Source organism: Homalodisca vitripennis, chromosome X (assembly GCF_021130785.1).
Source record: "Homalodisca vitripennis isolate AUS2020 chromosome X, UT_GWSS_2.1, whole genome shotgun sequence".
NCBI classification, from domain to species: Eukaryota; Metazoa; Arthropoda; class Insecta; order Hemiptera; family Cicadellidae; genus Homalodisca; species Homalodisca vitripennis.
In genome coordinates this window covers 144,382,703-144,406,713 of record NC_060215.1, presented here as the reverse complement: position 1 = coordinate 144,406,713, position 24,011 = coordinate 144,382,703, and the positions used below count along the sequence as shown (strand labels likewise).

The 24,011-nt window shown below is 34.6% G+C and overlaps 1 protein-coding gene across 1 annotated transcript in view; it reads left to right on the top strand.

The window, feature by feature from the left end:
* The window catches only part of LOC124369655 (protein O-linked-mannose beta-1,2-N-acetylglucosaminyltransferase 1-like), a 78,949-nt gene extending 56,605 nt beyond the window's left edge, over positions 1 to 22,344 (top strand). The window contains 4 exon segments of the mRNA XM_046827707.1: positions 1,384 to 1,492; positions 6,275 to 6,346; positions 12,110 to 12,219; positions 21,401 to 22,344. Of these exon segments, the coding sequence (XP_046683663.1) occupies positions 1,384 to 1,492; positions 6,275 to 6,346; positions 12,110 to 12,219; positions 21,401 to 21,470 (361 nt within the window). The 3' untranslated portion in view covers positions 21,471 to 22,344.
* Positions 22,345 to 24,011: the final 1,667 nt, after the last annotated feature.

Below are 24,011 nucleotides of genomic sequence, written 5' to 3'. Positions count from 1 at the left end.
AGCCTACCTCATATGTTACTGATCACTAGTGTTCTGTGTTCACTAGCTGTTTATTGGTAATAGTTTTGAAGGATAATTCTAGTGATGGGCCGGTACAGAAAAAATGTTATACTGATACCAAAGTTGTAGTCTTGATTACAAATTCGATTCTGATTTCTGTTATTTGTAACTAAGAAATAAGAATATAGCCCATTCTAAAAAATTGTATCACCGTTTTATTAGGGATGGGCCGATACAAAAAATTCAGTTCTGGTTCTGATATTGTTACAAAAATCTGGTCTTAGTTCAGAATTAAATACGGTCTCCTCTATAAATAATAACTAATATTAATAGCTAAATATTATTGATAGCTAACAATTACATAGTAACCAAATAGTTTAAATAGGATAGGAAGTGCAGGCTTACCTTCACAGAACTGGGAGGATAGTCTTCTTCTTTGTCTTAGAGACATTAAAAAGAACACACTGTTTAAACATGGCCTTTTGCCTTTTTTGACTATAAATATTAAATAAGAATATAATGTGCTAAATGGTTATGTCTTGTTACCACTGAAGCAAATCCGGCCAGTAGGAGTGGCCTACCAATAATTTCAAACCACCCTTAGTCATGATAAAAGATTTAAGATATAAATATATATGTATTTTTATATAGGATATATTCATACAAATACACAAATTTTGAGATAGACAAAAATTAGAAAATTTCTGTTTGTTACTGCTGAAAAGTGAATGTCCGTGCAAAGATGCAACAAACGCACGCTGTTGCACAACTTAGGAAAAAGGAACTGTAAGCTAAATATTATTTACAAAACTATGATAATTTGTTAATTTGGTTATCTACCTATGTGTTTTGTATACTGAATATGACAAAAACACGTTTTAGCAATTTGTTGATTTGCGTACTGCTGATCAATTGTTTTCCGAGAATAGATGCAACAGACTTGCGGCCATGTGTGAAAATAAGACGTATAGAAAATACAAACTCAAAGCCAAAAATTATTTCTAAAACTACAGAAATTATTTTTTCTATCTAGGTTTCTTCATACAGAAACTGACAGTAACACTTTTTAGCGATCATTAATTTGCGTACTATTGTTCAGCTTTTATTCGTGAATAGACTTATTTGAAGTTCGGTGGTTTGATTATTCAGCTTCGACACACTAGTAGTGATAGTTGTAAATATTCAAGCTAATAAAATACAAATCATTTGGAAAGAGCCGTGATATAGGGAATCGTTGATACCTCAATACTGTTAAGAGTTGAGATATTAAGTATTGGAATCGACCCATCTCTAAGTTGTAGTAATTGATAGTTTATTGTTATTCATGTGTTGTTTTTGCTTTATATGGTAAGTTGTGAAGTTTTTGTTATTGATGTTTGGCAGTGTGCTACGAGACAACTACGAAGAACAAATACTAAGACTGATTACCCACGGAACAGTGCTGGACCACAGCAAATCTCCCTGTGAAGACGACTTTGTACCGGACAAGAAGGTATTACAGCATTATCATCTTATACAAGTGTAGAACTTAATTGAAGAATTACAGGTACTGTTTGTTCTGTGTAATTGTAAAATTTGGATATTTCTTAAACGAGAGTGCAGCATAGAAGGCAGTGGAGGGTGTGGTTCCTATGGCCCGCCACTTGACCCCACCTAACCAGAGTTATGCTGTGTTGCCAAAATGTCCTCCTGTCTGACAGACACAGAGTTTGACTCAGAGATGTTTCTCAATTTTTAACCGTGGCACTCCAAAAATATATAAAAGCAGTTCTTTTTTTAACAGAGGGCTGGGTTTCCTAGGCCTGGTAGTTGCCTCTCAGCCATCCGGCTTATCGTGCACCCTCTTCCAGGTTTAAGCTGTATCAAATCCCAGGCCTTTACAAAACCACGAGATCTTCTGACAATGCTTACCTGTTCCAACCCCTCTTCCGTATGCCTAAGAAAACCTAGGGACCTTGAGCGTTTGTTCTGTAATGCCGGACATTCAAATATGATTTGCTCAGCTGTTTCTTCAGCCTCGCCACATTTCCTGCACAGTGTTTCCTGAACCGGAATACCTATTCTGCTCAGGTGGTTTCAGAATATCCAATGACCTGTAATAAAACCAGTCATCTTACGGATCTCCGTTTTACTCATTCAAAGGGCATCTGCTGCAATGTTCCTTGATGGTCCATTGAGCATCCGCTTTGCTTGTACGCTCCCCTCAGTTTGTCTCCAATGTTGTTGGTGTTTGTTAAACATCCACTGAGCAACTGATCTACATGCTAAGTTATGTGAAATCCCACATGTTGGTTCAGGACCAGTAAGAGGATAGTTGGCTCCTTAGTTAGCACAACTGTCTGCCCCTTCATTACCTGTGATTCCTCTATGTCCAAGCACCCATGTTAGAATAATTTTATTTGTTTTTGCCAGCAATTTCATGACCTTATGGCATTCCCATACTGTCTTTGAAATATAGCCATGGTTGGCCAAGGCCTGCAGAGCAGCCCTGCTGTCGGAGTTAATATAGATGGTTTTTGCCTTTGTAGCCTCTTTCCACATTAATTCTCAAGCATTCTGCAAGGGCTATAACTTCAGCCTGAAAGAAGTTGCCAGTTTGCCTAGGTTAAAACTTAAGCTAGCTCTAGGTCTGGCTCCCCAGACCCCTGTCCCAGTACCCTTCAGAGTTTTTGACCTGTCCATGTAACAGCTTAGAGCATTCTTCATGTAGGCAGGCTCACCGTTTGACCATTCCTCTCTTTTCCACAATGTTGACTTGAGATGGTATTTCCTAGTCCGTAACCTTTGACATTCTGTCAAACATTATCTCTGGAATGTCCAGTTTTAGAATTTCAGAGATCTTGGAGTGCTTGCTAGCCTGGTGATGATGCCAGTTTCAATTGCATTGCAGTCTGTAGGCAGCCATCCTGGTCCCTCCTTTGACAAGTATGTTAAGGGGTGGGAGGTTTAGCACTACTTCCATGGCAGCGGTTGCTGTGCCTCTCATGGCGCCCGTTGTCGCCAAGCACGCCAAACGCTGTACCTTTGACAGGTTTTTTACGGCAGTCATCTGTTGGACCTTTCTGATAAGCATGTTGATTTGGATGTAAGGGAGAGTTGATGAGGACTGTGTCCCTTAAATGCCTATCCAGAACCTTCTCCATGCCCTTGAGGAGGAAGGATGTTAGTCTTATTGGTCTATAAGCCTTTCTAACCTCATAGGAGGGTTTACCTAGCTTCGGGATAAAAATAACCCTGGAGGTCCACCATGATGAGGGTCCTCCTGTCGCTACGCTAGTTCTAAACAGTCGTAGGAGCAGAGGTATCACCAAGTCCGCACCAAATGCCATCGGTACCTGGTGATTTGAAAATGTGAAAAGGCCTAAGTTTTGCTAAAACAATAATTTCTCTAGGCCCAAATTTAAGATAGTTATATAAATATTTTTATATTAAGTCTATAATACCACTGCATATTTTACATAAAACGTGTCCATACCCGCTGTTCAGGAGAGCAACTAGTTATATAAATATTTTTATATTAAGTCTATAATACCACTGCATATTTTACATAAAACATGTCCATACCTGCTGTTCAGGAGAGCAACTAGTTATATAAATATTTTTATATTAAGTCTATAATACCACTGCATATTTTACATAAAACGTTGTCCATACCTGCTGTTCAGGAGAGCAACTAGTTATATAAATATTTTTATATTAAGTCTATAATACCACTGCATATTTTACATAAAACGTGTCCATACCCGCTGTTCAGGAGAGCAACTAGTTATATAAATATTTTTATATTAAGTCTATAATACCACTGCATATTTTACATAAAACATGTCCATACCTGCTGTTCAGGAGAGCAACTAGTTATATAAATATTTTTATATTAAGTCTATAATACCACTGCATATTTTACATAAAACGTGTCCATACCCGCTGTTCAGGAGAGCAACTAGTTATATAAATATTTTTATATTAAGTCTATAATACCACTGCATATTTTACATAAAACGTGTCCATACCCGCTGTTCAGGAGAGAGCAACTAGTTATATAAATATTTTTATATTAAGTCTATAATACCACTGCATATTTTACATAAAACGTGTCCATACCCGCTGTTCAGGAGAGCAACTAGTTATATAAATATTTTTATATTAAGTCTATAATACCACTGCATATTTTACATAAAACATGTCCATACCCGCTGTTCAGGAGAGCAACTAGTTATATAAATATTTTTATATAAGTCTATAATACCCACTGCATATTTTACATAAAACGTGTCCATACCTGCTGTTCAGGAGAGCAACTAGTTATATAAATATTATTATATTAAGTCTATAATACCACTGCATATTTTACATAAAACATGTCCATACCTGCTGTTCAGGAGAGCAACTAGTTATATAAATATTTTTATATTAAGTCTATAATACCACTGCATATTTTACATAAAACGTGTCCATACCTGCTGTTCAGGAGAGCAACTATATCAAAGTCTTCTAAATTAACGATATTGACCTTAATTTCATAGCTGACAGGAGATTGTAACATAGCTCTATAAGATAGAAGAAAAAGCTTTGGAAAATTTAATAAATATCCAAGTATATACTGGTAAAAATGAGCAAAAGCCTGACTAGTTTATGAAACTTCTTAGAGGAATACGTGGCATGCTTTTACAAATACACACACACACACACACACATATATATATATATATATATATATATATATACATACAATATTTTCAAGACTATACCTACCTCGGTTGTGTAGAGAAAGCTGTGTTTGATATGTGAAAATCCTTTCCCTCAACAAATCTTACAAAACCAAATCGAAATGATTTCAATTTTAAAACTCTAGGATGCATATGAACTGGCACTCATCATAGTGCTGAACTATTTTATATTTTCAGGAATATTTGTATATATACAATCTAATGATGTTTCTGATATGTCAGTAATAAGGATTGCTTTCGGGTTATAGTATTTAGGCAAAATACTAAACTATACCTAAAAATAGACTGAAAGTATGAAAAAATACTACTCTAGTATAATTTTATTTGTACTTAAACAGAGCAGTAGACGTTTCAGAAGAAATGTTACTCTTGAGTGTCTGTGATTTACATATTTGATGTGAGAGTCCGTGAGAGTGATGTGACACATTGTCGTATTACTCTCCAGAAGAAATTGACACTTTAAGATTATACAAAAAGAGATAAATCATTTTTAGTATTTCTGACAAGAAATCAATTATTTTGTGGTTGACACAATGAAAAGCCTTACTCAGGTCACAGAAAGTGGCACAAGCACAACATTTATTTCCAAAAGCTTGTTTTGATTTGTCTTAAGAGTTTTTCTCCCATTGCTCAATTCAATAATTTAATATTCCTTTATTCAATTAGTAACACATTTTTATACTTAATGGTATCATATTAGCCAGCGTGTGTTGATTTACCATTTCTGAAACCGAACTGTGAGGAGCTAATAAAATTATTTACATAAAAAAGGGAACTAATCTCATAAAATCTCAGTTTTGAAATCATTTCAATAAAATTCGAATCATTGATATAGCATGATAGTTTAGTGGTTTGACCTCGCCACCCTTTTTATGAATAAGAGAGACAAGTTTTTCAATTGATTTAGGTAAAACTAATCCCTTAAATATCAATTTTAATAAGTTGTCAGTGGATCCGCTATGTTGTTTATTATAGTTTTATACTACTGTTTAATTATGTCATTGCTGTCCGAATTACCTTTTTCAGTAATGCTTGTTATAAATTTGAGAATTGCATGGATCACTAAAGTTGCTGCAACAATTCATAGGAGCTAAATTTTTTGCTGAATAATTTTTTTTCTTTTCGCTAGAATATTTTCTTGCAGTTAAACCATTACCAGCTGAAATAAGAAACGTCTGAGGAAAGATGCTCAAGAGTAAGCTCAACGACTGGCTACCACACTGACCTTTCTGCTTACTGTAATAGTATTCACAACATGAAAGAGTAAAACGATTACGACTTTAACTCATATAAATATTGTTATTTATGTATGACGTCATCCCTACTCTGGATGTTTTGTGAATAGAGAATTAGGTTTGTTATAGTTAAAAGATCTTGTTTAGTAGGGAACACCCAGAAATAAATTTAAACTTTTTTATACCAGCAATTGTGGTATGTCAAATTTTAACCAATAGGTGTGATCTCAGAGTGTCCAAACGTGTGCTAGTGTGCTGACCGCCAGCATGTATTTTATTATGATTAATGAAAATAAATTATTATTGTTTCAGAATGAAGTATTCCTTATGTTTATCAAAATGGAAGACTCAAAGGATTTCCGAACTTGGCTTCAAGTTGCTAAGGTAAGGTAAAATATACATCAATCAATCGATCAACATTTTTTATTGCCATAAAATAAAGATCATTGACAAAGTCTCATTACAGCTTTCATTATAAATATAGCCAAGTCAGTTATAAATCTTATATTAATTATATCTTATGTTACGCAAACATAAACCACAATACTCAAATACAACCAGTGGCATTGGGGAATTTAAAATAAAATGTATTTTAATCGGAAGAATTCGTCCAGTGCATAAAATGGGTTATCTAACAGCTATAAGTAATATTTATTCAAAAACATTTTTTTATTATACTTTAGGACTAAGGGTAACAAATGGTTGTACATCCCTCAGTGCAATAACAGAATGGCTTTCAAGAGTTTTGCTCAATCTATTAAAATTAATAGATGCAACATTTTTATTCCTGGTATTGTGGGAGTGTTTTATACTGCTAGGGTTTACTAATTGAGGATTTTGAAAGATATATTTCATAACATCAAAAAGGTACAGGTATGAATTTTACAAATAGTAAAAGGAGGTTTACAATGTTCAAGTGGCTGTGAGTTCGTAATAATTCTTATAAATAATTTTTGAAGGATAAGAATGTTATTAATTTTACTTGCATTGCCCCACACTACTAGTCCATACCTTATAATGGATTGAAAAAAGGCAAAATAAACCGTTCTCACATAATTTGTATTTACATAGAATTTAAGCCGTCTGAGAGAAGATAAATTACTCTAGATAACTTAGTTGAAAGATAATTAATACGGACATCCCAATTTAAATTTCTGTCAATAATGATTCCCAAGAATTTAGCATGATTAGATAGATTGCTTTGAGAGTTTACAGATTTTCATAAACTGAACATGACATTTTGAGTTTTGGATACATTTAGATGGAAACCTATGTTTTTTTTAACCGGCTTGAAGCTTCTAATAAAGTATTTTGTGTTAGAATGTTCAGTTCCTCAATGCTATTGCCTGTATTTAAAAATGTTGCGTCATCTACATACAAGATTGTTGTGGCAGAGACTGACGACGGCAAGTCATTAATACAGACCAAGCATAACAAAGAACCTAATATGGATCCCTGGGGGACGCCATACGTGACATTTACTTCCTGAGACCAGTTACCATTATTATAAACCTTTTGCTTTCTATTGCTTTAATAGGATTTTAGAAATGAGAGAGTTACCCTGCTCAACCCATAGTATGATAATTTCATGGTAAGGTTGTTGATATCAACACAGTCAAAAGCCCTGCTCAGGTCACATAAAGTGGCCTGAGCATTGCCTTTTCTTCAGGGGCTTGCGAGACATCTCTAACTAATTTGTCTAGGGCTTGAAAGGTAGATTTATTTTTCCTAAAACCGAATTGCATAAAATTTAGAAGGTTGTTTGTTTCAAAAGAATTTGAAATTTGCTTATAAACCAGGATTTCGCAAGTAGTTTACCAACAACTGGAACTATAGAAACTAATAACTTTGAGGTTTATTTTTTGAACCCATCTTAAACATTGGACAAACTCTTGAAATGTTAAGTTCTTCAGGAAAATAGCTCTCATTTAAACAGAGATTAAGACATATTTTAAGAGGGACAACAATACCTGGAATAATTTTTTTTAAGTCATTATTGGACAGGTTGTATATGTCACTATTGTCAGAGTTGCCTAGGTTTTTAAAGATTCGATAATATCCTCAGGTCTGATATCTGTCCATTTAAAGGTTCTGGTGGTAGTCTAATGTTAGATTTTTGTAAGCATTCTTTTGCAGCACAAGAGGAATTTCCCAAAGCGTCTTTAGTTTCTGAGACAGAGTTAATGAACAAATTATTAAAAATATCAGGGGTAATGTTGATACTATTGCAATTGCCACCTGAAAGACGAGTGTTGCTGTTGATAATTTTCCACGCAGCTTTACACTTATTATTGCTTTGATTTATATAATTTTCATTATATTGGTGCTTAGCTGAAGCAATAGCTTATCTGTACTTGTTTTTCAGTGCTAAAAAGTGCTGCCTTAACTTAACATCACTTTTTGATATACTGTGTTAATACAAAAGATTTGCCTTTATTTTAGCCAAATCGTGGTTATACCATTCATGTTTAACATTTTCTTTGACTTTTTTGAGTCAGATTTTGTCAGTCTTTTAAAATATAATGTAGTGTTGTAGCACAGTCCAAATTTTGTTAAAAAGTAGGTGTGAACTATGGTTGTTTTGGTAAATTGCATTATCCCAGGCATAAGAGGCCAATTTTGTGCTAAGATCATTCAGTGAGCATTTTGGAAGAACAGTTTTCAGGCTAATAGTCATATCTAACTGACTTTCTTGGTTTTTGAAATTGGTGATACTCCCCAGATTCACAAGAATACCATTGTGATCTGAGAAGAGAAAATCTATAATTTGGCAGTTAGGATAACCTAAACAAATTCTGTTATTTGTAAAGACATTGTCCAGGCAATTAAAACTTCTTGTAGGGCTGCGATTCAGGTAGTAATAATTGTATTGTCTTAACAGATTTTGGAGAGCAAGAGCAGTTTCACTATCGGTTGTTACATCAAATTTGTGTTTAGATCGCCTCCCATCACTATAGTGTAGTTGCTCCAATTTGTAAAGTAGTTCAATAAATCTTCTACAGATTTAAGAAAAATTTTGGGATCGCCCAATGTTGAGTGATGATTAGACACCAATATGATGCTTAATTCATCTATGAAGTTAGCGGACACTTCAAAATGGAATTCAGAGCAGAAACGAATGATATCACAGGCTCTTGACTAATGAGTTGTGAAGAAACATGAGTGAGCCCCCCCCCCCCCCTAATATGAGTATTTCTACTGTATGCACTAGCACAATGATATCCAGATGGAAAGATAAACAATGCTCCGTGATGCAAACCAATTTAAAGTTATTTAAATTGTGTAAAACAGTTTCTAAAATTGTTATTTTATTATTTTTTTATAGTAATAAAGCCTTGAATATTAAGAAAGAATACTTTTAGATTATTCTCATGCTGATATGCTGATATGTATAATATGGACTATTTTTTTGAGATTCGATGTAATTTTTGTTGTGTTTTCCTTTAGTTCTAAAAACTTGATTCCCCAATGCTGTGATAAAGAAACTCTTGGTTGTCAATTTCCGTGTTATCTATGTTAGCGACACTTGTGTCAATATAATGATTTAAATTTAACTCCTTGTTGTTGATCAAATAACAACTGTTCATGGATCCGTTTTCTATTGAGGAGGAGTCTACTTTAGCACTATTTACTTTATTGGAATATGAAAGAGCACTTAGATCACTGGCACAGTTACTCTGCTTTAGCGCCTCACTGAACATGAGGACGCCCGGTACAACTTTAATCCCATCATACACGCTTGATAACTCAGAGCCCGTCGGCAGTTGGTCAGCGACTGGTAGCATCTCAGTTGTAGATGGATTGGCCTCTGCTTCCTCCATGTCCGTCTGCGCTGCCATCAGGTTGCTGTTGACCAAAGGAACACTACCATCACAATAGGGTGAATAACTTGTCCCAGATCTTGTGCAGATTAGGTGCTTCAACCGTGTAACGAGATCTTCATGAGTAATTCCATTTTTAAGCTTTTGATTAGGTCTTTGGGTATACGAGTATATTACAATAGTTATTCTAGCATTAGTACTGTGCTGAAATTCAGTGATATTGTTTATAAAATGGCCCAATTTGACCCTGTCATGCACACAGCCAATTGGAGAACAAATAAGGTGCTGTAGTTTTCTTTTTTTGAAGATCTCGGTCAAGTGCTTGAAAGCAGTGTTATAATTTTTTTGGTTGGTTTACCAAAATAGCTGTCTTTGGTACCCAAACTAAACACAGATGCACCGTTTATATTCTCTTGTAAGGCTAAGTGGTTGGTGAGGCACTGACATGTTGGGCCTCTAAAAATGATTTCTAAACACGATTGCTACACCAGCATTCATTTGATGAGGACTATTGAAATCACCTGAGATGCTGTGAACAAAACCTACTTTCTTGTCATGTTTGCGTAGTTTGATTACATCTACCATGTGTGTCTCAATTATATTGATAGGGCTGTCAGCTACTTATGACAATATTTCTGTTTTTGAGGCCATATCACTGCTCCCTTGTAACGGCCCAAATATCTTCTTCACAGAGTCTACAATAATATGTGCAAGTCTCTTTTTTCCTCTGTAGTTTAAATGCATCCCATGGTTTGTAAAATGTTTTCTTTCAAATAATTCTAGGTCAATGATGTCAACGTTGTTTATTCTAGAGGAAATTTCTCTAATATAATTGTTAACTAGAGCAATGTCATAATGTATGTACTGCATCGTCAGGACTAATGTCATAGTGGGGCGGAATCGTTGTGACTCAGACTGGCCTTGAACAACTTAGAACTTTCAACTCACCTTCTGTTTTTGGTAAATGAATTGAGGAGATTTTTTTAGACAGTCATTAGTTCCAGCAACCAGCAAGTAGAATGAGAGGCTTATTATGCGATTTTGTAGCTTGACTATAAACATATTTAGTATCAGCACCAGCTCTGACTAATCCATCGACAGACACAATTATGTTACTACATGAGCCCACAAGTTCTGGGAGCCCCCTTCCTTGGCTATCAGCAATAAGTTCAATCTTAACTTGTTCACACCAATGATGTTTGAGAGAAGCCCTGTTTGTCCCTCTTGTATTCCTAGCTTTTGATTGATTTGTTTTAGGTTTTTTCTAAATTATCCTTGTATTTGTTTCCATTTTTGTTTTGTTGAAGGACATTAAATCTGTTAGACACAGATAATACCACGTGTTAACATTCATAAATTACACTATCATATGTAACAGAAGAGGTGCATTGTCAGATGAAACCCAACTACTCCTAAGCAGTAATATAGAAGAAAAAGTGCTTTATTTATACAATAAACAAAAACAAAATATTACCCTCACTAACCTTAATAGTAACTAGCTTCTAGCTTTCTAAAAGTAAATTAGTATTTATTTATCCAAAGTAAGGAACAAATATTAGCACTAAATACAATGGTAATTTCAACCGTCTGTCTGGTTGGCACTTCTGTACACTTCTTATAACTACAATTAATTCAAAAAATGTAATTAACAAAAACTATAGTCATTTTAAGTTTGGAAATTCAAATAAGATTCAAAATATCAGAAGGAATATAAAAGGAAAATGTAATATTCGTAAGTCCAATAGATATATACCAGACACACATGAACGCACGCATGCACGCACACGCGCACTCACACACACAATAATATACATAATATTTGTTAAAATTTTATTTTGGGCTTTTTACAACTATTGTCTAAAAGTTTTTCATTCATATTTAATATTTAAAAATTAAATTCATAGACTAAATCCCATTGCATTTTCCCTGCATCTCTCATAAATTTTCCATTTCCATCAAGGTAGTTGAAAAATTCTTTTTCGCTTAGCATGTTACTCCCAAACCATTTTCTCCGAATCGTTGCCAGAATAGGACAAATACTCACAAAGTGAAAGACCGTCTCATACTCATTCCGGTTACACAAAGAACAAATGTGATTTTTATCAGGAAACCAAGGTTTGTAATTCAAATCAACCAGACCTGCCCGCGCCTTACTTGCCCAAGCAGTAATATAAATATGCATGCAAAATTTGACCTAAATCTGGTCTGTGTTTATTTAGATTTTGTGGTGACAGAGAGTTGTATTTTGTCTATAGTAAGGATATCCAGAAGAAATATAATTTCTAGCTACATAAACATTTTTAAAGTGTACTGTTGTTGTGTTTAGTGTTTCAAGATATGGGATCTGGATGCGCGTGGCTATCACAAGAGCATGTGGCGTATGCGACTCAAGGGTAGTGAGTTGCTCGTCATAGGTGTACCCAACTCGGAATACTCGTAAGTTTCTCATTCACAAGAATGTAGTTTTAATAGTGTGCATAAATATACCATGTATGCAAACTCCATTTAACGCTATCACGCGTAGGAATAAAAATTGAGTTTTTCCTTAAAAAACTGTCTTTTCTACTAAATTATTGTAAGCGCAAATAGTATTAGGCACATTAGTGTCTGTTTACTTACAGCTTGAACAGTAGAAATGAACAGCATCCACCCTCACACAGTCACCAACACCTGGCCATTATTCCTTAACCCATTGCGGTCGGGTACGGTATTTATAGTTTGTCCTCTGCGATCGCATGGCCAGTCTCACGGGCTACAGCCATTTGCGCAACGACAAAAACATTTTTTTCATTAGAGTTGTCCTCAGCGATCGCCTGGCCAGTCTCACGGGCCACAGCCATTTGCGCAACGACAAAAACATTTTTTTCATTAGAGTTGTCCTCAGCGATCGCCTGGCCAGTCTCACGGGCCACAGCCATTTGCGCAACGACAAAAACATTTTTTTCATTAGAGTTGTCCTCAGCGATCGCCTGGCCAGTCTCACGGGCCACAGCCATTTGCGCAACAACAAAAACATTTTTTTCATTAGAGTTGTCCACAGCGATCGCCTGGCCAGTCTCACGGGCCACAGCCATTTGCGCAACGACAAAAACATTTTTTTCATTAGAGTTGTCCTCAGCGATCGCCTGGCCAGTCTCACGGGCCACAGCCATTTGCACAACGACAAAAACATTTTTTTCATTAGAGTTGTCCTCTGCGATCGCCTGGCCAGTCTCACGGGCCACAGCCATTTGCGCAACGACAAAAACATTTTTTTCATTAGAGTTGTCCACAGCGATCGCCTGGCCCATGAGACTGCCCAATATAGATTTCCTTTTACGCTCGGTTGGCCTGTGTCACTGGCCAGTTAAACATTTTGCTTTTAGAAATATTTACCATGTGCTAGTAGTTCTGTGAAGTGCTGAAATCTACTGAGAAATTATTGAACTAAAAGAAAAATGCCTCTCATCACATTTTACCGCCTTCAGCCTTGGAAACAAAATATATAAATTCACAGCTGTGTTGCCGGTTCCATCAGCACTGTTTGCTCTGATTGACGTAGTTGTCTGCACATTGTTTTGTTTATGTTTATTTATCAAATTGTTTTAAGTCGTGATTTTAATATGGGTTTTATTTGTGATTTGTGTAATTAGTTCTAGAGTTTTAAGAAAACGTAGTGGTGAACCATAAACTGTCTTGAAAATAACGAGTAAAATTTGTCACCTGGTGAAAGTAAGGATATGGCTACCTGCAGATTTGTTGTAAGTTTGTTTGTAATGGTGTTAGTTATCCAACAGTTTATAAAATCCTGTTAACATGGATAACCTTGTAAGTCATGAAGATTACGAAAAAATAATCTTTGATGAATCTAGTGATATTGACTCACATCATGATAGTGACGTGCGATCTAATTATTGCGATGACTTAGAACATTATGATATAGAACAATATAGAAGACGAATATGATGAAATTCTTCCATTAGGAGGGGCAAAATTTTTGAAGACGATAATGTTGGTGAGGACACAAAATAGAGATATAGTAGGGGTGGATGAAGAATGGAAAGAGTGGTGTGAGGGCGATACAAAATTTTGTGAATTTAAATGGGCACAAGATAGTGGTTACAAACTTTAAATTTTCTTTAAATATTAAATAAGTATATAATCTAAACTAAATGAAACAACCAAATGTATATTTTACTTCATTTTATTATGTTTGCATTCATATCAATAAAACACATGTTAAAATGTAATTGGTTTTGTGTTATTTAAAGTTTAAATGCCCTATGTCAACATTAAAGGTTGCTGTAAAAAACAATTCCGAGTTGGTGGGAAGTGGCCGCAATGATAAATATCGAGCTAACGCAAGGACTGGCGTGGGCAGTGACGCGGGCCAGGCGAGTGGCGAGGACTACTTATGTTGAAGTTATTTCGCGCCGTCTTTGACAACTGTGTGGCCAGTCTCACGGAGGTTAAAAGAATCCCTTCTGGATAATTAATATTTTAGACTAATCCGAAAACAACAGAAACCATTAATCATGTTACTTGCATATTGGGTACTTGTGGGTATTCAGGAGTAGTATATCTCCATTCTGTTATGTTAGTTCAAGTTTCTTGTAGGTGAGGTATGTGAATATGGCCGTAAATCTCTGGTATCGGTTGGTTCAAAGATGAGTTTTCAGTGCTAGTGTTGGGCAGGAGCTCATCGCTCCCGTGATGCTTAAGCAAGCTAACCTTGAAGAACTCTGTAGCCTTTTTGCAGCTGTTGTTTGTTCTACCTTCGGGCCACCACACTAAGGCAGCATATGTGACCATTGGTTTTATTATGGTTTCGTAAATCCAATATATCATTTTGGGTTTAAGTCCCCATTTAAATCCATAAAGTCTCTTACAGGCCCCAAGGGCCAATATTGCTTTGGATATCCTGTTTTCTAATATGGGGGTTCCAAGTGAGCTTTTTCATCCCAGTATTAAACCCAGGTACTTCACTTTCTTTGTTTGGTTAATGCTGATTCCCTCCAGGACAGGTTGTGCTAGCTGGAATTTTCTTTTTCCTGGTAAAGGTAATCATATTTGTTTTTGATGGGTTTGGTCCGCAGACCTTCCCCATGACACCATTTACTTATGAAGTTAAGTTCTGTTTGTATTAGGCGTTCCAGCCTGCCTTTGTTTTTCCCTTTAATCACAAGCACTAGGTCGTCCGCATAACATAGTAGCCTTATTCCCTTCTTCTCTGCTTTGCTTAGGAGATCATCCACTACCATCGCCCACAGGAGAGGAGACAAGACTCCCCCTGGGGGCAGCCTCTTTGGGCCGTGATCGCGGCAGATTTCGTCTCCGTACTTAGCTTTCACCTGTCTGCTTTTTAGGAGGGCTATTATCCATTTGACTGCATCTGGGAAAACTCCAAAACGTTCCATCGCAGTCTCCATGGATTGATATGCTACTCGGTCGAAAGCTCCTTCAATGTACATAAAGACGCTGACTAGGGCTTCCTTTTTTTCGAAGGTATTCTCCACCTCTCTCACTAAACTGTGGAGAGCAGTGGTGGTTGATTTTCCTTCTATGTAGGCGTGTTGTGTGGGACTAAGTGGGTGTTCCAGTAATATGACGTCCCTTATGTGTCTATTTATTATTTTTTTCCATAGTTTTCACCATGAAGGAGGTTAGGGTTATGGGTCTGTACGAACTGGGTTTTGTTGGATCCCTGTCGTTCTTCCGCAAAAACACCACTAGTGCTATCCTCCAGTTCTTTGGTATGTAACCTAAGGCGAAACTGCTTCTAAACAGAATGCTAAGAGTATTTAATAGTATATCCAGCCCCTCTTGAAGAAGGGCTGGAAAAACTCCATCCGCCCCAGGAGATTTAAATGGCTTAAACGATCTTATAGCCCATTTAATTCTTTCATGTGTGAATAGTCAGTTAGACTGCTGTCTGGCTTTTGCCACCTCCCGACTGGATCCCCCCCTGATTGGAGAATATGTATCCTCAATTTCGAGTTAGGTGACCCCCCGGGAAGTGTGTCTCCAGAAGTAGTTCTAAGGTCTCCCCTAAGGTTACATACCTTTCCGTCTTCAATTAAATTTTTTTGAGTTTTGGTTTTCAACTGGTTTTGGGAGCGCTGCACATTGTCAAATCATGTCAAATTTATTAAAAGTTGTACAGGTTGTCAAGATTAAGATTACAATACAACACAAATAAATAAATACATGCTCCAACTACATGCCTGTTCTTTAGGTGCTTTTGGATGGCTCTTTGGCTGAGGCATCTTCTTGTCCATGGACTTTTTACTTCTTTTTAATTTTTCTGTATTGAATGAAAACAATTTTGTTTTAATATGGGGTAAAATTAATATTAATAAGGTCTAATATTTTCTCCATTTGTCCCTCAAAGATTTATTGAAGAATTTTATATTATTTACATCCACTTAGTGAGTCATGGATATAGGACATTTTAGCTGTCATGGCCATCAGTGAACTCTTATTAATGTTATCTGACTCATTTCTGTTAATATGTTTATAATTGTTAATGCTTGAAAGCTGTAAGCTGGTGATCTAGTGATGTTGTCAGTGTTCCTTGGACAAGAACTCCATCGTAGAACTGTTTGAGCACTGCACTCTATTGGCCAGCTATGGAACTATAATCAAAATATCGTGAAATGAACTGCAAAATTATCTTATTGAGAGGTGACGTCCTCTCTACCACTTAACCTCAATGGTCAATGTTCATTTTGTACAGTCAACAAACAATGTTGTGCAATGGGTTTGGCGAGTTTTTATAGCAGCTTATGGTTTAACTTTTATGTTTAGTGGTTCAGTGAGTATGATAGGGGCTTTAGATAACATACAACAAATAATTTTGAAAAAAATTATTGATTTGATGTTTGCCAGTTTCGAGTTGTAATTTAGACAATTTGAAAATTCTGAAGAACTATTTTTAACCCCTTAACAGCTTTTGCTGGGTTAATACCTCACTGGCTAAAAAAGCAACATATTGACATGTTGATCCATCAAGCAACAATGTCAAGTTTAATTTTGATCTGTGATGGGTAACGATTCGCCTAGCATCAAAAACGGCAAAATAAATAATAGTACATAGTTCACTGCTTTGCCGCTAGATGGTGTAGGCATGCAAGAGTACAAGAAACTGAAAAACCTACGTAGATCGGTTTGTTAAATTTTTTTTCTTTCTATTTGTACATATGACTCGTTATACAGTTGTCGTCAAAGATATTAAAGCATTTGAAATTTGTTTTCTTAGCTTGTTTCATTGAAAATTCTTCATTTCCAAGTTTAATATCGCATCTATTTCGTACATTTTCCATACTTTTTCCAAAAACTGAGTTGTTCATCAGCTTGTAAAAGTCCTTCTCAAAGTCACTTGTAGCTTTAGTTCGCATATTTGTATTTAAATCAGTGTATTCTTTCATAAAAGGCTTCTGATCAAATGCAATAACTCTATTCACATGTTTTAACACCATACCTTGTTCTAGATAGAATTTCAAATTTCTTGAATGAACAACGTATTCAGTTTTATCCAGTAAAGTTGTGCAAAGTTTCTTGTTAAAATGTTCAGGAGCAAGAGGCAAAATCCTTGTGATTTTCATGTAAATTCGTTGGATATCCTAGATCAACTTCGAGAATATAGCCATAATCTTCTTCTCCAGTGAGTTCTAAAATTGTTTCTTGCCATTGTTCTTTTGTGTATGTTTTCGGATCCATCCACTTAATATCGCAATATGGTAAATTTTGTGATAATGCCCAACCATAAAGATTATTGGCATTGACGTACAACAGATAGTTTTCGGGCTTTGTCTTATCGAAGTCTTTCAAATATTTGTTATATGCTTTCACATATCGTGTAATACATTGAGAAATGCCTCCACGAATGCCTTTTTCAATCATCAAATACATATTATAATCGTGTATTAGTTGAAGCTCGATTTTTGTTAATATTAGCATAGCGTCCCATGCGAGACTTGGAGCAGCCAGATAATGTGCCGGATCAAGTTTATAGCAATTTAAGCAAATATTTCTGAAATTTTCAAATATATCAGCGAGCAATAAAACATCTTGGATGTTATATAAATCAGAGTAATTTCGTAGATTTTTTTGTTTTAATGTCTTCCAAACGTTCAAGTAATATTGATAATCTTTCACAGATACTGTATGCTCTCATCTGTCAAAAGTGAATAGAAATCTTCAATTTTCAGCTCTTCTGTGTAATTAAGTTTTTCAATACTATCGATAAATTCATAATGAAATATGCCTTTTCCAGACAATATTTTAAAAATCTCGTCTTCGTCATTTGGCTGTCTTTCTATAATTTCATTCAATATTCTTCCATCCTGTATAAAATGATTTGATGCTTGAAGTCTTCCTTCTTTCTTTAAATTTTTAGCTAATTTTTCAATAGATGACGCCATGAATCTGAACGTATCCGAAAAAGAGAATTTTATAAATTTTCTTGGTTTATCACCTTCGAATTCATATCCATATCTTGAATTTACTGAATAATTTATATATCGTTCATCGGTGTTTGCGATCAAATCAACATTTCCATATTGTTTAGCCAAGACTTTTATGTAAAAATGAGTATCGTAATTTGACATATTGTGACAGAAAACTGGAATATTTTGAGGAAATTTCAAATTTAAATTGCAAGATGAATGAGCTGCTCCTCTAAATTTTCCTGTTAAATGACAGTGATCTCTTACTTTTAATCTTTTTTCATCATCGAAACCTTCCGTTTCACAAATATGGCATATGTTGGAATTTTTATATGAAATTTCTTGTTCTTCAGTTAATTTCATAGGCTTCATGTTCTTTGAATTATATTTTTTAGCTATGTACTTCGATAATTTATTGAGCTCTTCAAACAATTTTGTTGGAAAATTTGGCAAATCTTCATTTTTGGCTCGATAACATATCGGTTTGTACATGCGATTGGTCACATTCGACACTAAATATAGAGTAAAACCATAAGGAATGTGTTTCTGAATCTTGGTTGTAGTTGATCTTTGCGGATTGTTCTTGCATGTCGGAATTTTTTCTAATATGCTTTCAAAATCCATATAAATAACGTACGGATGGCTAAACTTCTTTTGATAATTAGTAAATGATGTTGTTTGACCAGGAAACGGCATAACTGGTTTGCAAACCTCATGATTCTTACAAATTTCTAAATGATCTGTTAAATCTCCCCATTTGTAGAAATGGCTTAAACATCTTCTACACAAAAATTTTCTTTCTTTATGTTTAGATAACTGAGAACTAACTAATCTATTTAAATCTGTTATCAAAACATAATGAGATTTTTCATCTTGTTCAACATACAATAAATCGATTTCTAACTTGGCATCATAAACTTCGGAAATTTGTAATGGAACAATATGTAGTTTCTCGTCATAAGTATAGATATTTATAGACATTTTTGGATATTTGTACTTGGAATTGTGGCTTTGTTTTTCAAATAGTTGTATATCTTTTAAAGACATTGGATACTCAAAGCCCGAAAATATCTCGTCATTTACAAATTTTTCATATTGTTTTGCTCTGTCAATATGAGTCTCGAGTTTTTCAATAGCACATCGGATAGAGTAAATAAAGCAAAAGTCATCTTTATTTTTAATATTTACACAAGTTTTTTTTACCTTTATCTCTTGTGGTAAATCGATATATGATCCAGCATTCATCATTTCGTGTTTGTTAAGGCTCAAAACTAATTGTTTACAACTTTTAAATGTCCATCCAGAACCTCTATTTGGATGATTCGTTTGTTCTCGATGTGATAATTGATTAAATTGTTTAGCAATAAAATCGTTTACGTCAAAGATTTCGTCAGCTTTTATAGTAAAATACATAGGACATGTTTGTGTTTCACCGTTCACTAAAGTTCTTTCGTATTCACATTCTAAAGGTAAATAACCTTTCATATTTTTAACATTTTCGTGAAATTTTTCGATTAAACCTTTAATTTCGGGCCTCATAATTGATAGATATTTTTAAATTGGCATGAAATTATCGTTCAAATTTGTTAAAATGTATTGCTTAAATAGACCATGTATAGAGGATAAAACTTCAACATCAATAATATTTTCAGGTTTTTCGTTAAGAGTTTCGCCTATTTCTTCGATCATTTCAGACTTAGTTTTATCGTTTGTTTCAATGGATAGTTTTTCAGCGATTGAATGAATTTTTAATCATTAAATAGATCCAAAATTTTCTTTTCAACTTGAAATTTCTCTTTAATTCTTCGTAATTTTTCTATGTTATACATGTTTTGGTGATCATCAATTTGATTCTCTATAGTCCATTCATTGTCTTAAAAAATTCAGTTCTTTCTCATAAATTTTTTTGTTTTTTAGATGATTTTTCGAATTATTATGTCTTGTATAGTGTTGTTTGAAAATTTCTTTTTTGCAGTATGGACATGTTATTTTACTTCACTCCATTTATAAAGGAAGAATTTCTTAACTAAGAATTTGAAAAGTATCTCTATTTAGTAAAATATCTTTTTATTTAAGAAAAATTATCATCTTTTAAGCTAAAAATTCACAATAATTAGAGATAATTCAGTAGATTTTTCAGGATAAAAAAAAAAAAAAAAAAAAAAAAAAACGGTAGTACTAGAACTGTACATTAAAAAAACCGTGATTTTGCCCCCCAAAACACGTTTTTTTTTTTGAAGTAGAATGTTGAGTTTTAGCTTAGAAGTTGATAATGTTTCTTATAAAAAGATATTTTACTAAATAAAGATACTTTTCATATTCTTAGTTAAGAAATTTTTAATTTATAAATGGAGCTACTAAAGGAATTAAATGAGGTTGGTGATTTAAAGTTCAAAGAATATAAGAAATTAATGGAATTGGAAGAAAATAAGAAATATAGAATTTTGAAATTGGAGAAAATTAAAGATAAATTCAGGTTTACAATCATTGCAGAATTGGAAGAATTCAAAGTACATTTGCCTAATTGATTTTTAAATCACTTAGATGAAAAAAAGATTAAAGAATTGAATAAAAATGATAAATTACACTTTATTGTTACTGGAAAGAAGACAATAAAAGATAAAGAATGTGTTACAATTAACTTTGTAGAATAAAGATTTTCATTAAGCTTTCGAAGACTTTCATTAAAACAGCTGAAGAAATTAGAAGCAAACAGCTATTGATTTACAGATTCATTTATGGTACATTGAACAGTATTTTACATAGAATTTCTGCTGCACCCAAAAGTGGTCTAGAAACCCCATATTTATATCTACTTACATCTATATTATTATTATTATTCTTATTAGTGTGAAACTACCAATATAAAGATATATTAAATACAGAAATGCTGCATGATTATAAAGTTAAACCTGGCATTGCAACCACGCCAAAAACCTGGTATTGTTTGGAGTAATAAAATGATGACTAAGCCACACTAGCTCGGTAATAAATGATGAGAAAGTGATGTTTTGGAATTTTCAAGTTACCTTTTTCTTTTTCTATGGTGTTAATTACATCTCATCGGATTCTTAGAATGACTTGTAATTTATGTTTGTTAAATAGTCACCCTTTATCAATCATTAAAACGATATATATTTTTGCCTTTACTTATTGATTTACAGTTAATTATCTTATTTTTCTGGTTACAGAAAGTACAAACCCAACAACATAACCCCAATATACCTGGAGCCACAGAGAGTGAAGGCCAGGGAGCCATGAGCCACCATCATCGGTCTTCCGTTCTAGTCATCAGTGCCAGTTTGTATATTTTATAATTTAATGTTTATGTGAATTGACAATAACATCAGATGTAAATAAGATTTTTTGTATTATATAGTATACAATAAAAAACTAATACTACAATACAGGTTAAATAAATATTAGTCAGGCTTGTAAACATTTTTTAAATGTTTGTGAAAAAGTGTGTGTTATGTTGGAAATTTGTTTTTGAAAATAAATTTATTTGATTGATTGATTGATTGATCAGGCGTCTGATCTGAGTACATGATGGACGTGGCCTTGCTGAAGACAGTAGTATTAGGGTGTAGTTCTTTCAACATTGCCTTTTTTTTAGCAAATGACAACTTTTTAGCCAATCAAGGAGGACTACATTGTCTCTCTATATTAAATACAACTTTGGAATTCTACAGAGATTTCCTTTTTCTACGTTCTCTCCTTGATCGTTTTGGTGATGTATTTTTTTTTATCTCTCGTCTTTGGAACTCTGACGAGATTTGTTTCATGGCTTTTATTTTAAGTTGGGGTACAATGGTTTGTGCTCAACACTTTGTAAATGTAGATGGCTGTACCAACCTCATCGGGCTTTTAACACACAAATTTTATGCTGGAGTAACATGTCCCTTTTTCTACGTTCCCACCTTGATCGTGTTGGTGATGTATTTCTTTTATCCCTTATCTTTGGAACTTTGACGAGATTTGTTACATCAGTTTTTTTTCAGTTGGTGTAAAGTGTAAATTTCGGCTTTTTAAATTGGGCAATATAGGACCTGTACGCCCCCCACCCCTTAACCTCTAGGTTTAGTAAGCCTGATTAAGTTTTTTGTTTAACTTGTATTGTAATATGTACTTAATATATAGTGTTTTATTTCTTACCCCCTGTTTGTTATTATTTAATATTATCTATTTTATTCGTAAGATACGATTGATTGAAAATTAACTTTTATAACCATATCTATGGTAAAATAATCTTGTTTTTGGATGATCAAGCTAAAGAAACATTATGATCTCAGGAACTTGTCTTTACAACAGGAAGTCAAATTTACTTCATGAAACCTGTATTGTTGGATTTTTCCTGAACGCAGCAAAAAATTGTGTATTAGATTTAAGATTTAAAATTAATACTACTATAATTACCAATACAATCAATTGAAGTCGGAAAACCAAATTCTTTGGGGCTCTGTACGTGGTCAGTCCTGCAAAATATTGTTATATCTGATGTAATGACACTTAGCAGATAGACATATAGAGATCTTCTTGTGAAACCATACAGTCCTAAATGGCTGACAGATAATAAAATATAAATTCAGCAGTGAACAGGTGATCCTTTAAACTTATCTATTAAAATTATCTTTTGCAAGGAGCAACTTAACCATGTCACTTGTCAGATTATTAAGTAAACTTGTCACCCAACTAAAATGGTTTTTGATTGCAAAGCTATTCCAGTTGTATTTTTATGAGCGATTAACCCTTTCAGGAACAGGCTTTGTTATTCAACGCTAAAGTAGAACAGTTGAGGACCAACCGGCGATAATGCAATGGCACGTACTTTTCCATTCCTAACCTGCCATAGGCACTTAATTTGTTTGGTAATTTTTATTTTTTTTAGTAGCGTTGGATTTGGCTATGGAAGCTGTACAAACTTTTAACTGAAAATCTAGGCATGCATTGAGTTGCCACAAAACTTGTGGCTTGTCTTTTGACTGTATCAGAAACCACGTTTTGATATATGCAGTGAACTCAGAGACATCTGAAAGTGACCCCACATACAAACCGGATCATAACTGGTGATGAATGTCGGTTTTACTGTTATGATCCAGAAACAAAACAGCAGTCATCAGTGTGGAAAAGTCTACAATCACCTACACCAAAATAAAGCAAGACAAGTGAGAAGTGCATTTGTGGTTTTTTTGACATTAAAGGCACTGTCCATTGTGAGTTGGTGCCACCTGGTGTTACAGTGAACTGTAACAGTGATTCTTATTGTGACTTTTGAGGCGTTTCAGGGAAAATGTGTACCAAAAAAGGCCTGATTTGTGGAAAGTAAAAAACTGGCTGTTGCATCATGACAATGCTCCTGCTTACGCTTCCATGGAAACAACTCAGTTTTTGGCCAAAAACAACTTAGCTACCGTTCCACATCCTGCCTATTTGTCAGATTTTTTATTTTTTTTTGTTCTCTTAGGACAAGAAGCTTATAGATTGCACTTAGTCCTGTAAGAACCTTTGCGCTGCTTCCGGAGTGATAGGATATTCAGGATGGGTAAGGTTAGGTAGTAGGGGCCGCCTCCTATCGAGATCCATGAGGAAGAATTAGGGCACTACATCTCAAAGTCATCCCGGAAGAAGGGGAGGCCAGCTCTGAACCAGCCTCTCCAGTCAAAGTAGGCGGGGGGTGGCACACCCTTGTTGAGGTTAACAAGAGCCTCTGAGGTAAGGGAACAAACCCCACCAACTCCAACAGTCATCTTCCACAGTAGACTAGACCTATCGAATTGCCCATGAACCCCAGAATCTCGACAT